This window comes from Delphinus delphis, chromosome 4, assembly GCF_949987515.2.
Source record: "Delphinus delphis chromosome 4, mDelDel1.2, whole genome shotgun sequence".
In the NCBI taxonomy this organism is placed as follows: domain Eukaryota; kingdom Metazoa; phylum Chordata; class Mammalia; order Artiodactyla; family Delphinidae; genus Delphinus; species Delphinus delphis.
Genome location: NC_082686.1, coordinates 125587086 through 125603907, shown reverse-complemented (window position 1 = coordinate 125603907; position 16822 = coordinate 125587086). Strand labels below are relative to the sequence as shown.

Genomic DNA, 16822 nt, shown 5'->3' with positions numbered 1-16822 from the left:
ATGCGAACTCATTTTGAAATATTGTCAGTTATATTAAACAATCTTTTAATTAAACAGTATGAAGCCAATACTGTGCAGGCCAAACAGGTGCCTCAGTGAGCACCCTTCATCCCTGATGGACAGATTACAGCCTCTCTTTAAATACTGTACTTCAGTCATGTCTGCTGCAGCCATACATTATTAAGCCAAACTCAAAGGACCGTCAGATTTGTTTTAACCATATTGGCAAATGGTTCAAACTTTATAGAGATTCTTGCTTGAGGTGAATAAGTTTTTGCTGACAGCACATCTTTAGGCAACATTGTGCTATAACATTTGCTGCAATGGAATTTGATTTCTCCCAACTTATAATCGGGCCTGTAGACATCCATGAATTAAGCAGTTTTGCTTTTTATAACTGCTAAATTTGCATTTATTGTTACTTTCCTGACTATTATGTTTGCTTATTCTTTCATGTTATTTTTAACTGAGGCTCTCAAAACTTTGGTATCAATTACCATCCCTGTTTTTTTTTTTTTTTTTTTTTTTTTTTTTTTTTTTTTTTGCGGTATGCGGACCGCTCACTGTTGTGGTCTCTCCCGTTGCGGAGCACAGGCTCCGGACGTGCAGGCTCAGCGGCCATTGCTCACGGGCCCAGCCGCCCCGTGGCATGTGGGATCTTCCCGGAGCGGGGTACAAACCCGCGTCCCCTGCATCGGCAAGCGGACTCTCAACCACTGCGCCACCAGGGAAGCCCCACCATCCCTGTTTTTTATCAGAGGAAGTGATGTTCTAGCAGTCGTCCTCAGAGTATCTTACTGTAAACACATATCTGCTCTGTGTGCTTGCTGAGGGATCAGCCCTGCACAGAACATGGTGGCGGCTGATTTAAGTAAGGGTACACAAGTGGCATTTGTCTTCGAGCAACTTATGACCTAGTTATTTAATGAAATGCCAAAGGATAAATGAGAAAACGAAGGTGACTGTTCTTCAGGCCTGTGCTGCTCAGATCATGATGTGACATTTTAGAGCACGAAGAGAATTTAGAAATGGCTTGGCCCAACATCTAATTTTGGTTTCTGGTCGTGCGCACGCCATGTGGGATCTTAGCTCCCCCACCAGAGTGGAACCCATGCCCCCTGCAGTGGAAGTGTGGAGGCCTAACCACTGGACCGCCAGGGAAGTCCCCCAACCCCTAATTTTTACAGATATAAAGACAGCAAAAAGGTTCTGAATGGTTAAATGACTTGCTCAGGGTGTGTCAAGGATAACGCCCCTTAAAATGACCCTCTAGGAAGGAGGTTTTTCAGATGTAAGGTTAGAGGCTCCAGCATGACCTGGGTAGATGGCTTTGGTCACCATGAGAACATAGGGCATGGGAGGAGGGGCAAGGAAAGAGGGAACTCAAAGGAGAAGGAGGAAGAGCCTTTGACCTGCTTCACACCTTTGCCTAAAACACTCCTAGCAGTCTTTTATTTTTTTAATTTAATCCTTGTAAACATTTTATTTTATTTTTTTTTAACTTATTTATTTTATTTTTGGCTGCGGCGTCTTAGTTGCGGCATACGGGATCTTTCCTTGTGGCGCGTGGGCTTCTCTCTAGTTTTGGGCTTCTCTCTAGTTGTGACACATGGGCTCCAGAGCGCATGGGCTCTGTAGTTTGCGGCACACAGGCTCAGTAGCTGTGATGCATGGGCTTAGTTGCCCCACGGCATGTGGGGTCTTAGTTCCCTGACCAGGGATCGAATCCATGTCCCCTGCATTGGAAGGCAGATTCTTAACCACTGGACCACCAGGGAAGTCCCCCTAGCAGTCTTTAAGTAGCCAGCCCACCTTTTTAAACTACAGGGTAAGGGAATCTTTGATCCGCCTGTCTTCCAGATTCTCCTCTTTCCAGTCAATGAGTCACCCCCGATGCTGTCAGGAGCTGAACCTTGACCCCTTTCCAAAGGCAGTGGAAAGTCAGGAGGTTTTGGAGAAGCAGTCAAAGAAAATCAAAGATTTAAGTAGCTCAATTAGTCCCTGCGCATACTAGCTCATACAGTAATATATAAAACTGCCTCTGCACTCTGGGCATTTATAGTAAAGTGGTAGAAATGAAGCAGGCACATTTCCTCAGTTATAATCCAATAAGCCAGATCCTTGTAGGCTGAAGGGCTCAAGGGAAGGCTTTTTGGAGAATGTTGGACTTGAGCACACAAAGATGCGAGAAATATGCATCATCTGAGAGGAGGAAGGGAAAACATTCCAGGCTTCTAGGCCAGGAGAAAAGCATGCGTCACAGGATCAAGAACATGGGCTTACATTTGCAGCAGCATGGATGGACCTAGAGATTGTCATACTGAGTGAAGCATGTCATACTGAGTGAAGCAAGGCAGACGGAGAAAGACAAACATCATATGATATCACTTATATGTGGAATCTTAAAAAACGGTACAAGTGAACTTATTTACAAAACAGAAATAGAATCACAGACATAGAAAACAAACTTATGGTTACCGGGGGGAAGTGGGGGTGGGGAGAGGGATAAATTGGGAGACTGGGAGTGATATATACATACTAGTATATATAAAATAGATAACTAATAAGGACCTACTGCATAGCTCAGGGAACTCTGCTCAATACTCTGTAATGACCTATATATGAAAAGAATCTAAAAAAGAAGGGATTTATGTTTATGTATAACTGATACCCTTTGCTGTACAGTAGAAACTAACAGAACATTGTAAATCAACTATACTCTAATAAAATTTTTTTAAAATCAAAAAAAAAAAAAGAATGTGGGCTTAATCCAGGGAAGACAGAAAGCAGGAGACTGTTCTGAAGAGTGGAGGGGCCTCGTGGAGACCAATGGGAATCTCACAGCTGAGGTCATATTGAGGAGGGTCTTAGAGGTGAGGCAACAGAGCACAGGTTTCATGTGCTTGCAAACAGAGCCATGTACATCCTGGAACAGGAGTGTTTCAATAGAAGTTTAATCTGGTGGCAGGCAGCATGAAATATAGAAAGGAGTGAGGAGAGCCTGGAAGTAGAGTGATATGCTCACTGGAGCTTTTGATAATCCCAGTATTAATTAATTCCACTAGGAATGGAAGCGACAAATCTGAGAAATTCATGAGAGAGAGACAGAGCATCGTGCTGGGTCACATCTAAGAAGAGGGAAATGCCAAGGCTCTGACGCTAGGACAGCAATGGTGAAATTGGGAAAAGGAGCTTATGCTTTGGGTCTTCAACTTTAGATATAAGGAAACTCAGAGAGTACATTTTTTTTTCCTGAAAATTACTCAGCTAGTTAGTGGCAAAGCTGTAAGTACAACTGAGTTCTTCTAATTCTACGCCATGACAAATATGGAGCTAGGGCTTGAGTGATGGGTTGGGTTAGCAGATATTGCTGTAGGCGTCCTGCCCATGGAGTTGGGGGTACAGCACGGTGAGAGGTGCTTTCCTTAGACAGTAAATACAGAGAGGGACATGTCAAGGGCCAAGGGCCTCGGTCAGATCAGATCCTGAAATCTAGGCGGGCTCCAGGGTCCCCCACCAGCCCTCAGGCCCCTTAGAGACCTACTGTGCCACTTTAATTCCTTTTATAAATGAGAAAACTGAGGCTCAGAGAAGTTAAGTGACTTGGTCAAGGTCATACTGGTAATAATTAGTCATCCTACACTCAGGATTGGGTTCTTTCCAACAACTTATACTGCCAGCCCAGTGTGTCTTTACTGATACCTATTTTTACTGTTGCTCTCTAAGTACTGATCAATATCTTGTTTTGATTCCTACTAGGGGAAACCCAAACCAGACAAATGGTTTCCACATTCAGAAAGAAAAAGTCCAAATCAGATAGGCAGATATTGATCCCAGAGTATGCATGAGGAATCCAGAAACTTGGGATATGGGGACCACAGCAGGAGAGGTTGGAGACGATTCCCTAGAATAGGCACTGTAGCTTGCACCTGCTTTCCTGCACAGCTTGGGCATGGTAGGTGGATTTGTAAGTAGAGAGTGGGTGAATCCAGGTTCTGTAGATATATACAATTTGGGGAGTCCACTTTAAAAAATTAAGAATAAAGAATTAGAAAGTTCATATAGAAAGAGGTCTTGAAGCATAATTCTCACTAATTTTACTTTCATTTCAGTTATAGATTTTAGTTGTATTTTCTGGAACAACATAGCATTTTTAAAATAAGTTTCTATTTTCTAGCAGAATGCCTAAGCTTATGAAGGAATGTAATGTGTGACAAAGGAGGCATTACAAAGCAATTGGAATGGAAGGATTATCCAATAAATGGTGCTGGTTAACTCACTTAGAAATTCTCTGGATATTCAAAAGTTGAGCATTAAGAGACAAGCCACCCATTGTTATCTTCGATCTTTGAGAAATTAAGACTGCTTCATTGCAAAAAACTGAAATTGATAGTTATAACACCTGTAACATTTGTTCACATAAAATACAGGGCTTGTTGGAGGTGCCCTAACTGATAAGAATTTAAATCACATAGTATTCTCTAGTTTTCAGGGCTCATCAGTAGTGGACAGGTTGAGCTAGGGAGAGCTGAGACCCTGAGGCTAGGCAACCACCTAGGGAAGTGCAGATGGGCCAGGAAGACCCCACCCGTAGACATCTAGCAAAAGGAGGTTAGCCTTAAATAGGTCCTGCTGGTGGGAGTCCTGGAACAGGCAGGTCAGTCTGCATTAGCAGTTGGTAAGATGGAGGAAGGCAGAGTGTGATCCAGGGAGATCCAGCAGGGACCCGGCAGGTGAACCATAGCATCAGAGCATCAAGGTAGCGAATGAATCAATGAATGAATGACATAAAAGGTGGGAAATGAGGCAAGCTGGTTGCTGACACAGGAGCCTCTGTCAACATGTAACAGAAATCTAACCCCAGAGACTGGGGTTCGGAATAGGAACTCTCTTGAGTTCCAGGCTCGGAGAACAGAGATGGAGCCTCAGTTATGAAACCCAAAAGGTAAAGTAGGATACTGAGGCTTGTGCTCTGGGGCACAAGGTGCGGGCTTGGTCTCTTATTCCTGGAGGAATAAGGCAAGTTACTAGAACAGGAAAACACCTGAGCGGGCTGAACAGGAAGAGCAACTTCCCATCAAACTTCTGAGCAGCTGGCCTGGACTCTTAACAAATCCCCTACAACTGAAATTAAGACTGTTCCGCGGGGGCTTCCCTGGTGGCGCAGTGGCTGAGAGTCCGCCTGCCGATGCAGGGGACACGGGTTCGTGCCCCGGTCCGGGAAGATCCCACATGCTGCGGAGCGGCTGGGCCCGTGAGCCATGGCCGCTGAGCCTGCGCGTCCGGAGCCTGTGCTCCGCAACCCGCAACCGGAGAGGCCACAACAGTGAGAGGCCCGCGTACTGCAAAAAAACAAACAAACAAAAAAAGATATTGATGCCTAGACCCACTCCTAGCAATTCTGACTTAATTGGTTTGGGAGGGGGCTCAAGCAAGTATCAGCATTAAAAAAAAAAAAAAAAGGCTGTTCCGTGGGCCTAAGACTGCTCTGGTCATTCAAATGGAGGCTATGCGGTCTCAGCTGTGGAGGACCAGGGAGGCTGGAGTATAGTGCCAGGTTAAAGCTTTCCAACGCTCATCTCTGAGTGATTTTCATAATAAACTAAAAACATAGTAAGTCACTTTAGGCAGGAGATGAAATAAATGCACTTGGAGCACTGTTTGAAGTCTTTTGTTTCCAGTGCTATTCATAGAAATCAAATATTTTACAAGAAAGTTTAAGTACAACAAGCAGTTTTAGAGAAACTAAATCTACTATGTCATGGATGATGCACATTCTGGAAGATGTTTATCTAGGCATTTCTAGAGTGTATTTGCAGAACTGCTACTTGGTCTCTACAGAATAACTCCGTAATTCTCCAGCAAAAAGAGTGAATTCTCCTAGCTGAGGCCAGACTTGTGAGAGTTAAGGTAGGTTAGGGCCTTGATGGCATTAATGCAGATCAGGCTCTGTGGGTAAACATGCACAGCAACTAGGAATCAACCCACGAAGGACAGTGAGGCCAAGGTCAAGAAATCCCAAACCAGAGTCAAGAGTAAGGGAAGAAGAGCTCCATTTCAAGATTACAGGTAGGACGTCCAAAAAGGGAGGGATCAGCAGAAAGAACATATACTCAGATGTGTGTCTGCCTGTGAAGTGGATGCAAGAAGGGCAAGAGGGCTTCCCTGGTGGCGCAGTGGTTAAGAATCTGCCTGCCAATGCAGGGGACACAGGTGTGAGCCCTTGTCTGGGAAGATCCCACATGCCACGGAGCAACTGAGCCCACACGCCACAACTATTGAAGCCCGGGCGCCTAGCCCGTGCTCCGCAACAAGAGAAGCCACCGCAATGAGAAGCTCGCGCACTGCATCGAAGAGTAGCCCCTGCTCGCCGAAACTAGAGAAAGCCCGCGTGCAGCAACGAAGGCTCAATGCATCCAAAAATATAAATAAATAAATTTTAAAAAAAGGCAAGAGCTGGGAAGCAGAAAGGAAAGCAAGAGAAAGGCAGCGGAAAAGAGGAGGCTTCTGAAGCACCAGAGAGAATTCTAGAGACAAAAATTCCAAGCCAAATTCTACTCCCAGCTTGCTGAGTAGCTTCAGGCAATTCCCCACGGGCCTCAGCTTCCTAGTCTATAAAAGGAGACAATGGAGTGGGCTGGTCTTTTAGGATCTTTTTATCTTCAGCATTCTGTGACTCTAAGATTACTGCTGTTATGTTATCCTTCCTTCCTTCTCACCTGCAGGTATTTATGATGAACCTGTCTGAGCCTGAGGATAGGTGTGGATAAGCCAAGTCACACACTGTCCCATCACAGCTTTGGCATGCAACCTCTGGGGCCGCCATATTGATTCAAAGGCAGCCAATCCACAAGCTGTCCAGTGACATCATCTCTCCTAGCTGAGACAATTAGAGTCTTGCTTGGAGATAAGTATAACACAGAGGACAGGCACATGGGCCCCGGCAGCCAGATTGTCCAGGTCCAACTCCTGGTTCCACTATTTACTGGTTATGTAGAAGCTGGGGAAGTTACTTCGTCTTACAGTGCCTCAGTTTCCTCAGATGTCAAATGGAAAAAATAATATAACCCATCACTTAGGGTTGTTGTGAATTTTAAATTATTAAATTGTTCATGTACTTAGAATAATCTAGAGCATATAGTAAGCACTCAATGAATATTAGCTATTCATATTCAATATATTACTGTTATTATTATTAATTATTAGTCTTGTGAATTCAAATTGGGAAATGTAGAGAGACAAAACTGGTTATCAGTAGGGTTGGAAAATGGAGAGTGTCAAGAAATAAGGTTGGGTCATGGCAAACGCATGTTGCATGCATGCCAAAGTTGTCATAGGACAGAAGCTGTAAGTAAGCAGGGCAGCCTGTCAGTAGAGAAAGGGAGAAGACACACAAAGAGACCTAAAGGGCATGAGAGAGAGTGAGAGAACCTGGGGCCCATGGGAGAGATGGGCAGTGGTCCATCTTGAGAGCTGTCTTGGTACCTAATGCATGCTAGACGTGGTCATTGTCTCAGTATAATAAGCCCCATTTTCTTGAGGGTCTCCTTGCAATCCAAGAGCATAACTAAAACAGAGCCCATAGACTGAATGAGACATAATGCTTGGGCTCAAAGAGTTCTTTTAGTGTTTGTCAACTGGCAATCCCAAAGCAGAAATGTATGTTCAATAATAAAGACTTTCAAAGTATACTTTGAAACCAGTTGAGCAGTCATTTACCCTATGCGGGGAGGTGAGAGGATGGTGTTGTCAAGGAGGGCTTCCTAGAGGAGGTGATGCCAGGATTGCATCATAAACTATTGGTAGGAGGATGGGGGAGTCAGAAGAATTCAGACAGAAGGGACAGTAAAAGAAGATGCCCCAAATCCAGAAAGAGCCTGGGGTACACACAGAAGTCCAGGCCAGCCTGCTGGGCTACTAAGGGTTAGGAGGGCAGCACATGGCCAGAACAGGTTTGAGGAGTGGCTTAGAACTTCATTTAACAAGTATTTACTGAGCACCTACTGTGAGCCAGGCACCATTGGGGAAAGCAAGCATAGAGCTGTGAGCAAGGGTAGCAAGGTCCCCACCCTCTTGAAGCTTGCATTTCAGTGGGTAAGGCAAGCATCATCCCATAAACAGAAAAATATCGAATTTTAAATAATATTAAGGAATATGAAGTAAAACAAAGCAGGATAAGGGAATAGAGAGGGATGTGATGAGGTGGGGAAAGGCTATTGCAGATGGCTGGCCAGAAGAGGAGATGGCATCTGAACAGAGACGTGAATAAAGACAGGGGGAGGCTGTGGGGAGCTTCTCGAGGTAGCTTTAGGTGAGAGATTATCTAGGCCTGAAATAGGGCGGCGCTGGTTAAGATGGAGGTGAAGAAGCAGAGTTCTTCAACATTTGGGAAATAAACTTGTCAGGCCTTAGCGACTGTACAGATGTTGGGGGCATGAGAGAGAGGAAGGGATGAAGAACAACTCCCAGATTTCTAACTCAGGTAGCAAGGAAGGTAGTGGTGACACAACCTGAGACACAGAATACAGGAGGAAAAGCAGGCTGGGGATGAAAGGTGACAGGTTGTCCTTCAGAACAGTGGGGCCCTAGCATGATCCCTTAGATTGTGGTATCCCCAGCTGGGGAATCCAGAGCTGGAGCAGAGGCCTGGCTGGAATGTGGACTCAGGAGTGACTGGCCCATGGGTGATCAATGAAGCCATCAGCTGCACTGAGGCCGCCTGTCAGTCAGCCAACAAGTATGTAGTGAGCACTCGCAAACGGCAGGCAGTGTGGCAAGTCCTGAAGGAGCGTCGTTTGTAGTGGGTCGTGAACAACAGTCTCCAAACAAGTAAAATGATTTCAAGTACTGATGATAGGGGCTGTGAAGAAATTAAAATAAGGTCACGGCATAAAGAGTATTGGAGGGGAGAAGGGGGTGGTGGCAGAGATTGCTTTAGCCCTGGTGGCCAAGAAGGTCCTCTGTGAGGACACGATGCTTGAAGGGAAAGCCGAGTAAGAAGGACACTGCCCTGTGAACTCTGGATAAAGACCCTTTGAAGCAAAAGAAATTATGTTCAGATGGGCGCGGCCTTGGTGTGTCTGAAGGACAGGTGAAAGGTCAGAGTGGCCAGAACAGAGTGAGTGAGGCAGGCTGGAGGGACAGAGGTCAGGGTGGGCCACATGGGGAGAAGACTGGGTTTTATCCTGAGGGAATGTGTAGAGTTAGAAGAGCAGAAGCCTGAGGAAAGATTCCTGGGAAACACCAGCCTGAAGGACGAAGGGAATGTAGTCACAAAACCAGGAGAGGGTAGGCTTTTGAGGAGCAAGTGAGAAATCCTCCAGCAGCAATGAATATATCCCTTTTATGTTCATAACACAGAACGGCTCCTGTTTTGTGAAGAATGGAATGAAAGGATCATTCAACTTCACCCACAGCCCACTTGTAAGCTAAAGGCCTGAGAAATGCATATGTCCTGCCACAGTTTCTTGAGTTTCTCTTCCAACATAACAGCTTTTGTTTACCTGGTGATGTGTAGATCAGCATGGAATCGATGTCCACAGAAATGTTTTAAGATAGCTGCAGAAAGTAGTTCAGCATTGTATGCTTCCACTGTGCAGATGAGAAAATGCAAGTGCACAGAAGCTAAAAGGCTTTTCCAAGTCAATATAGGTCTAAGATCAAGATAGCATCCCTGCCCCGCCTCTCTCTCTCTCTCTCTCTCTCTCTCTCTCTCTCTCTCTCAGCATCCCTGTCTCCTTATTCAAAGGCTACTTTTCATTTGGCACCTAGCTCATGTCTGTTGGGAGAAAGCTATCATCAGAAGTTCTTGGACCACCAAACCCCAGGGATGGGCTGGAAGCATCGCCACCTCTCTTTATCCACAGGCACGACACTTCGCTTGGATGTCTGGGATGGATGGAAGGAATTTCTGATGGGCTGTCTCCTCGGACAAAAACTTAAAGTCCAACGCTATTTATCAAATGAAGGACCAGTACTCAAGTATGAGATAAAGCAAATGCTAAACTAATTAAAGTAATTTTTGCTAAACTTTCATAGGAACTTGAGTCTGCAATTCACTCTAGCTGGGGTGCTGCTCCAAGGGAGTTCCCTTGAGACATTTTTACTGAGATATTTGCTCGAATAAGATAGTAGGGATGCCACCAGGGCTGACAGCCTTTGGTGATGTATTGTAATTCAGGTAGACTTTCATCAGGAAACACTATCTAAATGCACGACTTCAGTTTGGTTTGGATATTAGACTTTTATCGGCAGTTTTTAAAGGATATCAGAATAAGTGCCTTGCCACTCTCACATTCAATTATTCTAAAAAGCACTAATTGCTTATTGATTGGCTGAAAACATTGCCTACCTCTTCCTAAGCTATCATGTAACTTTTCAAATCCTATCTAATTCACACATTCATACTTTTGCCATACATGAAGTGTAACACATGCTGCTGGGGCAGTGGAGGAGGGTAGGCTCAGAGAAGCAGGTGGACATTTTAACATATCTCTGCAGCCAGCAGCTTCCCAGGTGCATAAACTGCATTACCCTTTAGGTTTTAATTCGGTGGTATTCAGAACAGTGCCCCCTTGTGGTGATTTAGTCATACTTTACAGAAGCACACACGCTCAGCAGGAGCTCTAAGGGCTCTGTGAAGTGACAGATTGGAAAACCAGCTTTTGCAATTTTATAAAATATTTAAACATTTAAAATTAATTTATATTGGGGGATAATTATAATTCTCTCTTTTCTTTCTTTGCTCTGAATCCAAAGAAATAGCTGTTGCATTGTTACTTTTAATAGTGCATACTTACTGAGTACTTTGTAGCATTGTGTTATATTTATTAACTAATTTTATACTTATAACACTTTTATGAGATGAATACTATTTTATCTTATTTTACAGATAAGGAAACTGACTTAGGAAATCTGCCCAATGTCACACAGCTAGCAAGGGCACAACTGGGTTTTAGATCCCCACAATTTAATAAACTCTAGTGCTCATGTACTTAACTATTTCCACTTAATCTTTAAATAAAATCTAAGAGCTCAGAGAATATAAACACGATATGCATACGATCAGAGTGAAAAGCTCCTTTTATTCCTCCACCCAATCAACAATGTATGTACTATGTACTATGAAAGCAATAAACAAGATATGGTCCCTGCCTTTAGCAAATTTATAGTCCAGTAGGGGAAACAGAAAACAAGTAACCGATTCCTGGAGAAACAGAACTGCAAAATGTCTGGGAGTACAAACTCCAGTGCTCGTCTACCTAGGTTCAAAGCCCCACCCCCTCAGTGTTTAGTCGTGTAAACTTAAGCAAGTAGTCATCCTGTACCTCCGTTTCCTCTTCTATAAAATGGGGAAAATAATAGTACCTATCTCATAGAACTACGTTAGAGATTAAATGAGCTAGTATTATAAGGAACTTAGAGGGCCACCTGGCACATGGTAAGGAGGATACAAATGTTAGGTGTCGCTGTTACCATTCAGTGTGAAACTTGTTATGACATGGGCATTGTGCAAGAAGATATGGGAATGTGTAGTACGGACAACTGTAGGGGATCAGGTAAAGCACCCCGAGAAAGGGACTTGAAGGGCTGATACTCAGGTAAACAGTAGGGAGAAGAATAAAAATGTCTCAAAACAGATGGAACCATACGTACAAAGACCCAGGGGGCAAGAGAATGGATTCAAAGAACTGAAAGAAGTTCCACGTGGTAGATGATAGAGTAAGAGGAAGCTAGTGGCCAGGGGCTGGAAAGATAAGAAGAGGCCAGCTCATGCAGGCCCCTGTAGGAATGTGAAGGATTTGGATTTTATCGTTTAAATGTTGGGAAGACATTGAAGGCCATGATGAGATCTGCATTTTAGAATATTGGCTCTGACTGCAATGTGGGGAATAGTGGCCAACAGGGAGACAGGAAAATAGTCCAAAGCAAACGGCAGCCTGAGCTAGGCTTATGACAGCAGAGGTGGGGCTAAGAGGACAGACTGGGAAAAGATCACTTAGGAGGCAGAATCAACCAGTCTTGGTAACAAGAGTGCTCTAGTTCCCACAACATGCGTGTTGAAGATGAAAGCAAAGTCCAGTTAGTCCATGCAGGAGGGGCTCTTCTCCCCAAATCAAATTCAGAGTTGCTGATCTGCACTAGTGAATTTCAGACGAAATTGATATGTGAACCAAAAGGCCAGCATATTAATGTATAACTCTAATTAGTTATAATCTGTCAGAGGGTCCTAGAAACCCACATGTTCTGGGCAGACCATCTCTCTTATACAGGAAAATTACATGGGATGCCACATACACCTGAAAATTATGGTGTGGTGAGCACGCAGTCAGAGACGGGAGAGTTAGTTATATGCAGATTTTGGACGATACCAGCTAGCTGGCCTCCATCTCTACCATGGGGTCACAGAGAGCCTTGCCCAAGTAAATCCTGGACGAAACCTGATGGAACCCTGTCTAGCTTTGCCTCCCTAATTCTTATTTCTCTGAATATTCTTCACCCATCATTCAATTTGTGCCTGATGGGGAATTGGAAGGATGGGGATGGCAGGAAGGCCAGTGTGGCTATAGTTCAGTGAAAGAGAAGGGGAGTGGTAGGAAGTGAGGCAGGAGCTGGGGCAGGGTCCAGGTGACAGGTGCCCTGAAGGCCTAGATGAGGAGTTAGAATTTCAATTACAGCCGGAAGCTACTAGAGGGTTTGGAAGAGAGCATAGGCCACCTCCAACATATGGAATGAAAAGACTGCTTAGCACTGCATGAGGAAAAGCCCGTAGGGGGATAAGAGGAGGTGTTAGAAAAGACGAAGCAAACAAACTTACAAAGCATTCAAATTTCTAAAATGTACTGAATTCCTTCCTGTGCTTCCCCAGTGAATATAAAGCTTGATATTTATCTTGAGCATTAGATTTTCGTAAGGAAAACACTGCTCCAAGGAAACCAGTTTGAATTATTTATATGTACACAACAGGACAATGTGTACAAGCAGGACCTGTGCAGTTTAACCTGTGTATTACTATAGACCTTTTCTGAAAATATTTTTTAAAGTTAGGAAGGTAAAAGTAAGGAAGAAATAAATATTTTAACTAGAATGTTTTGTGGGTATTTAGTGTAACTACCTTTGCCTGTTTGCTGACTTACTAAACAGCCCCATTCTCGCTTGTTTCATTCATTCAGGTATCAGAAAAGGGTTGCCCTGTACATCGCCGCCTTTTACAGGCACACTGAGCTCACTGAATGGGCCCTGAAGCAGGGTGTGCGGCCCCACGAGATGGTCGGCGTGCACCCCTACCGAGCTTGGTGCCATGAAGCCCTTCACGCAGATGTCTCTAAATGCCCCATTCATGCAGCCGCAGAAGCGGGCCAACTGTTGATTCTGAAGGCTTTTGTCAACTGCAGCGTGCTGTGCCTGGAATGCAAAAACGCAGCGGGACAGACTCCCCTTACCATTGCGTTCAAACACAAGCATGAAGACTGCGTATTATATTTACTGAGTAAAATGTGGTCCACTGTTTCTTTTCTGAAAATCTCAGTCCCCATGAGGATTTATATTAAATTAAAACAATGGGTACTCAGAGCTCAGAGTCACAACCTTAATAAAAGCCAGCTTTGCGGAGCAAGGGTCTTTGGAGCAAAAGTTGGAGACGTTGTGATGGTGGATGGTTTCACCAAACCCAAAATGACCTCCAAGAGCTGGCATAAGGCTGAGAACAAGGACTCACAAGGCACTGTGGGCAAACTACCGCCTCTCAGGGAGCAAACTGTAAGCAGGAAACGTGTCAATCCTGTGGCAACTTCACAGCAGGACACAAGAGAACAAACACTCAAATTTCCTCCGCTGGTAGATGCAAATACGTTCTTTGAATTACAAAAACAACAAAATCGGAAAAAAATTACTGCCACAGCTAGGAAAAAAGAAAAGCTCATAAAAAATACATATCTCCCCCAAGTCCCCCTCCCTCCAGTTTCAAGAGTGAGCTATTCACACCCATCTTTTTACTATGCAACACCCAGTGCCAACTTTTTACTCAGATCCTCCTTTGCATCTTTCTCAGAGCACAGTGGAAGGACTCCAAGGGAGAATGCCATCTACTACTTAGCCGTGGCCAGGTAAGGTTTTCTCATCAAACAAACAAGGATAAACCTTTAATAGGGCAGGTCTAGGGGAGGAATGGTCTATGAAGCCATTACACTACCATGCCATGTAGTATAACACAGGTTTTTCCTGTGCATCAGTACCCAGCTTCAAGGACCTAGCCTTGTTCTAGGACAAAATGAACTGATTTTATTGGCCAATCCATGTAGTATTCTACTTGTCAAATTTTCAGGAAGAAAAGAGTAGTATCAATTAACAAGGTCACTTGTTTTTTTTTAAAAAAAAAGTAAAAGAAATTGTTAATTATAATTAAAGGGATAAGGGGGAAACTTGAAATCTGGGAGACATCAAAAGTGTCATGGAAGCCTGGATGGTAATGAAAGTGGAAGGAAAGAAAAGAACAATTTAATGACAAACTGAATCAAAAAAACTTCAGTTGATTTATAGACAAGAAATACAGGCCGGGGGAGAGCTGTATTGGATAGGGTGATAGAATTGATATTAATATTTAAGGTAAGTTTAAAAAGTAATCTATTATCACATTTAAAGATATAAACAAGTGGGTTAGAAGTGGACTTTTTGGGCACATTCATTTCATAAAATAAAATTTTATATATTGGTCATCAGATTTCACTGAAAACACTACTCTGATTAGCTCTCAAGATAAATACTTATGAGGTATTATTGGGTGCCAGCATTACAGTGAAAATATAGATTTATGAACGGTTTTTCCCCTTACTCGATATAATGAGAAGGAAAGAAAAAATAAAGCTAGATTGTTTTAGTTGCCTTTCTGTATTGGTCTTTATTTCAGATCTACTTTATTTCAGCTAGGTTGCTGCCACCTAGTGGTGAGAATAATTGCCATGGTGGTGAGCTATAAAACGCAAACTTCAGCATACAGCATGATGAGGTTGAGAAAAGATGAAGAAACTGCTTAACAGCTTCAATCTTTGTAATTTATGAGATATCTCTGACTAGAATGTATAAAAAGATAATCTAAAATTATAGAAAAAGACCAGAAAATTATTAATTGAAAAATTATATAATCCATCTTAAAATCAGCCTGTAAACGTAAGGAAATACTGATCAGTTTTATCAAAAGATGCACATTCAAAATGATTTTATTTTTTAAACATCCAAAAAAATGCTTATTATGGCCCAGTGCAGTGCTAGGCACAATGGAAATGTGCAAAAGTATCTGTGGTTAAGGTGGCCATGTATGTGGTTTTGGGTGAAAGGCTGCCAGTGTCTATTGTGTGTGGTGCTTTCTTGGGGAGGAACTGAGTTGTGATATATAGAGTTAAATGCATAAAAAGCACTAATCTCACATGTATGGCTTTTTGAATTTTATTTTTTTAATTTATTTATTTTTTATTTATTTGGCTGTGTCAGGTCTTAGTTGCTCAGGCTGACTCTGTAGTTGTGGCTCGCGGGCTCCTTAGTTGTGGCTCGCCAGCTCCGTAATTGGGCATGTGGGCTCCTTAGTTGTGACACGCAAACTCTTAGTTGCAGCACGCGTGTGAGATCTAGTTCCCGGACCTGGGATCGAACCTGGGCCACCTGCATTGGGAGCATGGAGTCTTAACCACTGCTCCACCAGGGAAGTCCCTGAATTTTTATATTTGCATACATGGATGTAACAACCACTCAGATCAATTGCAAAATATTTCTAGCACCCCAAAAAAGTTCCTTCATGCTCCTTGCCAGTCAATGACCCCTCCCAGATATAACCATTATTCTGATCTCTATCAATGAGATTAGTTTTGCCCCTTCTTGACTTTCATATAAAGGGCACCATATGTTATGTATCTTTCATGTCTGGCTTTTTTGTGCAACAAATTGTCTATGAGATTCATTCATGTTTTTGCATGTATTGATTCTTCTTATTTCTGTGTAGCATTCCAATTCTATGTAGTATTCCACATCTCTATCCAATCTCCTATTGAGGGGCATTTGAGTTGTAACTAATTTGGGGCTATTTTGAATAACACTCTATGATTATTCTTGTATATAAGTTTGGTGGACATTTGCATTCATTTCACTTGACTCTATAACTAGGAATGGAATTGTTAGGTCATAGGGTTAGCTTTAGTAAACACTTCCACACAGTTTTCCCAAGAGGTTACATTAGTGTGCTGTTTTGCAGGTACACTTCATAAGTATTGGAGTTATCAAGGGGAAGCAATTTCAAGGTTGAGAAGGGACTTGGTGGGGAAAACATTTCATTCAACAAAGAGGTTAGTGCAGGGAATTCTCTGGCGGTCCAGTGGTTAGGACTCCATGCTTCCACTGTAGCGGGCAAGGGTTTGCTCATAGGAGGAGGGGTGGTCAGTCTGATTGTTCACTTCCTCTGGCAAAGTTACTCCTAGCAAATCTTTCCAACTATATTGTTTCTCTTTTCCCAGTGCTTTTCTCTTCCCTCTATTTGTATTCTCTACTGCCTTCCCATCTGTTTTCTCCCCTTTCCACTGCATCTATCCCAGGATCTGTCCCACATCCCTCTACTGGTGGGCTGTGGAGGGATGGGGGGACCTGCACGCCTCATGCGCCTGCAGGGCTCTTTCTGACCTGGCTCATTGTCCCCTCAAAGGAGTCATGAAAGCACCCATGTCCACCTGAAGTCACCAGTCAAGCCAGGCAGCTAGGTGGTCTGAGCACTTACCACTAAAGGACCAGTACAGCTCTTGTGCCAAAACGTAAGGAGCGGACATGCGCTATCTTGAAGGCT

At 43.5% G+C, this 16822-nt stretch overlaps 1 protein-coding gene across 1 annotated transcript in view; it reads left to right on the top strand.

Annotated features, from left to right (window-relative positions):
* The window catches only part of ANKUB1 (ankyrin repeat and ubiquitin domain containing 1), a 41240-nt gene that overhangs the window by 17866 nt on the left and 6552 nt on the right, over positions 1-16822 (top strand). The window contains exons 4-5 of the mRNA XM_060010087.1: positions 9867-9981; positions 13173-14105. Coding sequence (XP_059866070.1) covers positions 9867-9981; positions 13173-14105 — 1048 coding nt within the window. The remainder of the gene's footprint in view (positions 1-9866; positions 9982-13172; positions 14106-16822) is intronic.